Here is a 4,863-nt window from a genome sequence, read left to right as displayed (position 1 = left end):
AGCTTACAATATCACAGAAGTTCGAAGCACTAAACATGATCGCTAAGGTAAGCAGACATGTATCCTAAGTTTTAAAATTTCGCTAAGAATTTCTATATTGACGAATTATCTAATTAAGTATTCACTTTTAATGGAAAGTAAAAATTACTTATCTATTTCATTTTAGTTAGCTTTCGGAAACCCTAAAGTAAAGTTGTTGTTTTTTATTAATTTTATAATTACTCAAAAAAGAAACATAATCTTTTTTTTATAAATTTTAGTCTTTACTGTATAGAAAAGGTTTAAAAAAGTTTATTTAATGTCTCAAGGTCTTAAAAAGGATTGAAATTACCATTAGTTAACAAGTTTTATGAAGGAAAAAAGCATAAAATTTTATAATTTTTATGGAATATTTGGATAAATAATTTTTACTGCAAAGCATTGTTGTAGCAAAACTTATATGAAAATTATCAATATTATTTATTAAAGTATTAAAATTTGAAAACTTTAACTATATCTTGTTTATTTTATCACGTTAGATACCAATTGACAGATATTGAAAAAAAAAGGCGTTTTTTTTTCAAAACTAGAATAATCCACAAAAATAAAACATTTATTTTTATATAATTTAAAAAAATATCAGTTTCATTTTACATAATATACTGTGTGCTCCGAATACTATTTTCATTTATTTTCTTTTTAATAAAAATTTACTATAAACCCTGTTAGCAGAATTTAGCAGTTCTGTAGCACTAACTTGTTAGCTGAACTGTAGCACTAACTTCATAACTTCTAATTTGTCTGCGTCCTTAGTGCCGTCTGACAGGGGGTTATTATAGCAAAAATGATCTAAAATGCAAGCAGTGATATTTGCAAACATAAGGTTCTTAAAAATTATGCTAAGAAAATTTATGCTTTATAATCTCTAGTTTCATTTAATACAACGATTCTACAAAGTTGGAATAAATTCCTGTACAGTTAAGCCTGTAATCAAGTAGCAGGCAAAAAAAATCTTTACATTTTATTTTTTGCGGTGTAGTGTATATTCAGTTTTCAAAAGAAGCAAATTTTCAGATCTGAATAATTACTACCCATTTGTTTTTTTAATAGAAAAAAATAGTTATGAGAATGCAGATACAGTTATATCCTGTAGTGTTCTTTCTCATACCAATAAATAAAACAGCTGCACTTACTTTTCCTATTAAACTGCTTCTATTTTCAGTAAATGAATCTCTTAAATGTCAGTACTGTTTGAAATGTGACTTAAAAAAACATAGTTACCTTCAGATACTGTTATGTGAGGACATTATCGTTAGGTTGCCTTATATATATTTATTTAAAACCACTAAATATTTTAGGTATCCATTCTCTTTGTTGTCTTGGCCGCAGCCAATGCTAGCCTTCTCTTTGCTGGACATGGACACCTAGTCAATACCGGTGTTAGTGCGCGACAACAAGTTCAAGATGTAAGTATTTTTCTTATTTAAAACTAATTGTTGTTAATGTGTTTATTTGAATTTAAAATATTTATGTAATTCTATTAGGGACATGGAAATTACGCTTTTGCTTATGACATCAAGGATGGCAAAGGAGCCACCAACTCCAGATCTGAAGTAGGAGATGCTCATGGAAACAAGAAGGGATCCTACACTCTCGCTGACCTCGATGGACGAGCAAGAAAGGTTGAATACGTTGCCGATGGACATGGATTCAGAGCTGTTGTCAAGACCAACGAACCTGGTACAGCTCACAGTGCACCAGCCGCTGCTGTCATCGCTAGTCCATACGCTGCTCCTGCTGATATCGCACATGCTGCCCCTGCCGTAGTTGGACACGCTGCTGTCATCGCTCCTGCTCATGGTCTTGGATATGGTGCTGGTCTTGGACATGGAGCAGGTCTTGGATATGGTGCTGGTCTTGGACATGGAGCAGGTCTTGGATATGGTGCAGGTCTTGGATATGGTGCTGGTCTTGGACATGGAGCAGGTCTTGGATATGGTGCTGGTCTTGGACATGGAGCAGGTCTTGGATATGGTGCAGGTCTTGGATATGCTGCTGGTCTCGGATATGGAGTTGGTCTTGGCTATGGAGGTGTTCTCGGGCATGGTACAGCTTTAGGATATGGAGTTGGTAAAGGTCTCGGATATGGCTATGGAGGACATTATTAAACGTTTATAACTCAGGTAAGATACGTTTCCCTATTTACGATTAAATATTTAATTCTATTCTAATTATATCAGAAAAAGATATTATGAAATGGTATAAATTATAACGTCAATAAAACAAATAAATCAGGAGAAATCCCAATGAAAATATAATGCCTTATTTTAAATTTTTTACAAGAATTATCTTCGTAAATTTCACGCTTTGTTTTCTTTATATATTTTAATATCTTGTCAGCTGCACGACTGCTATTTAAGCACAAACACTGTAAAATGACCCAATATTGAACTTATTGCAATTTTGCAGCAGTTGCATGCTAACAATATTTTTTTTTCAAAAATTGATTTAATATTTCTTTTAGAGAAAAGATTAGTTGCTTTCAGTAGTACAAAGAGCATACTGGCAATTCTATTTAAGGTCATTGAAAAAAATTTAAATTGAAGCTCTTTTTGGAATTTGAGGATGAGGAACACAGATCATAAACATTAGTAGTTGCAATGATAGCTAAATAAAAATAATCCCACGTGTTCTAGTTTTATCCAATAACGTTGCATTGCATCTTACGAAGAAGGTATTTAGGAAATAATGCTTTGATGCGTACCAAAAAAATTATTTTATATATATATATATACTACATAAATAAATACGAGAAAACACGAAGAAAGTTAAGAAAAACAATAAGTTTCATTTATTGCGCTTAAGCTGCAAGTAAACAGAACTCATTATGATTCAAAAAATTTTAAGGATTATCATAAAACGCTACCAACTTAATTGTAATATTTGAATCTTAGAGCGTTTATCTCTAAGATCTACTTTAAAAAAACTTTTGATGTTTGGTTACTATAATTGCATAATGCATTGCAATTTTAAATAAAATTTCATTCATTTTTTTTAAATATATATATAAACTGTTGTTTGTTATTTTTTACTTATTATTCCCCCCCCCCCTTTTTTTTTCATACGTCTATAATTTTTTTTGTTTTATTCTTCATTTTGAACTTATATATATATATATCAATCTGACTAGAAACATATGTATTAATTTATCTGTTAGCGCAAATATTACATTATACTTTACATAGGGCTTGTGGATTGATTAAAAAATATTTCTTCTGAATGTAAAAACCTTTTTTTTTATTGTTTCGGAAAAAATTGTTTATCTCTTGTGATCCTCACTAAATCTTAATGCAAAGAAAAAAAATTTGTTGATAAAAAGGGAACGATGAACATTTTATGAAAACGCATTACAAGAAAAGTAGAACCAATGTAAAAAGTGTTAAACAAACATAATGATAACATAATACAGCAAAAAATGATAAAATTAAAAACCAAACTTCAGTTAAAATAATCTATTTCAAAAATCTAAAGATATAATTGCAAAGATTCACAAGCACTTTCCAATATAAACATTTTTATTGTATTGATAATTTTTATTTCTGCAAAAAGAATTTTTCAATAATATGTTTAAATTGCTTGAAATAAATTTAACATTGCGATTAGATATGTTAATTAATAGGAAACGTTTATTAAATATAAAGAACCGTTTTTTAAAATGACCGTAATTGTGATTCAGGATTTTATTATAAAAACGTAAACAAAAAATTTATGAAGCAATATTTTTTATTGTAATAGTTAAAAGTAATTCTTCAAATGAAAAGCAAAATATTTTCATTTTACGATTACAAATCTTGTTTATCATATAAATCTAGATAAGTTTAATTTCTTTAAGACACATTTATAAAAGTATTTAACGATTTTGAATTGAAAGAGTATGTTCTACCCTTTTTTGAAAAAATCTGCAATTTTTAGAAAATTTAGGGTTCGTCATCATAAGCTTTGTTCATTTAATATACCTAATTGGAATTAGTAAAGCATGCATATATAAAAATAAATATGTATTAATCAAAATTTTGACATAAATATAAATTATAATAAAATAATATCTAATCAAAAATGAAAATTGTAGTAAATGATTCACCAATAAAAAAATGAACAAAACTTTTTAAAAATCTAAAAGCATGTACAAAAATAAAGCGATTCAAATTTTACAGATATCTTAAATATTAATTCATTAACTAAGGGATTAATAATTTTATGCTTATTATATTCATTTATTCAATATGGTATTTTTGCTAAGTAAAAGAACGACTCTTTCACAAAAATTGATATAAATGATGAAGAAATAGTATATTTTGGCAAAATATTTACTATTTGCAAAATATTTATCAATTTTATTTCTCATATGTATTTTTATTTCTCATCAATTTTATATCTCATTTTTAAATTTCCATGGCATATCCAAAAATAAAGCAATTCAAATTTTACAGATATTTTGAATAATAGTTCAGTAACTAGAGGATAAATAACTTTATGCTTATTTTATTCATTTTCATACATTTCAGCTAAATAAAGTTATGATTCTTCTGCAATAATTAATATAAATGATGAAGAAATAGTATATTTTGGCAAAATATTTACTATTTGTAATATATTTATTAATTTTATTTACTTATAGGTCACTTTAATAGAGGAGGAAATAAGAATGACTTGATTAATAGCTGCATTGTTTACAAGAGTTATCAAATGTCTTCTTCAACATTGCAACTTTCGATTCTCTTCTTATAATGTTTTTGTTTTTCTCTGACTGTCAAAGTTCAAACTGCAAAGACTTGTATCTCTCGTACATGATATATTATGTAAATAAATATTTATTTATTTTAA

At 27.7% G+C, this 4,863-nt stretch overlaps 1 protein-coding gene across 2 annotated transcripts; it reads left to right on the top strand.

Annotated features, from left to right (window-relative positions):
- LOC110281895 (uncharacterized) lies at positions 1 to 4,863 on the top strand. Of its 2 annotated transcripts, XM_087160981.1 has the most exons (5): positions 1 to 47; positions 1,338 to 1,445; positions 1,524 to 1,911; positions 1,966 to 2,162; positions 4,658 to 4,863. In XM_087160981.1, exons 1-4 carry the CDS (start codon positions 36 to 38, stop codon positions 2,145 to 2,147), a joined length of 690 nt encoding a protein of 229 aa, XP_087017107.1. In that variant the 5' UTR covers positions 1 to 35; the 3' UTR covers positions 2,148 to 2,162; positions 4,658 to 4,863. The 2 variants fall into 2 exon arrangements, with proteins under 2 accessions (XP_087017107.1, XP_087017106.1); XM_087160980.1 differs by having other exon boundaries at positions 1,524 to 2,162.

Source organism: Parasteatoda tepidariorum, chromosome 4, assembly GCF_982258835.1.
Source record: "Parasteatoda tepidariorum strain Cologne lab strain chromosome 4, Ptep-v5.0, whole genome shotgun sequence".
NCBI lineage: Eukaryota > Metazoa > Arthropoda > Arachnida > Araneae > Theridiidae > Parasteatoda > Parasteatoda tepidariorum.
This window is presented reverse-complemented; position numbering and strand designations above follow the sequence as displayed.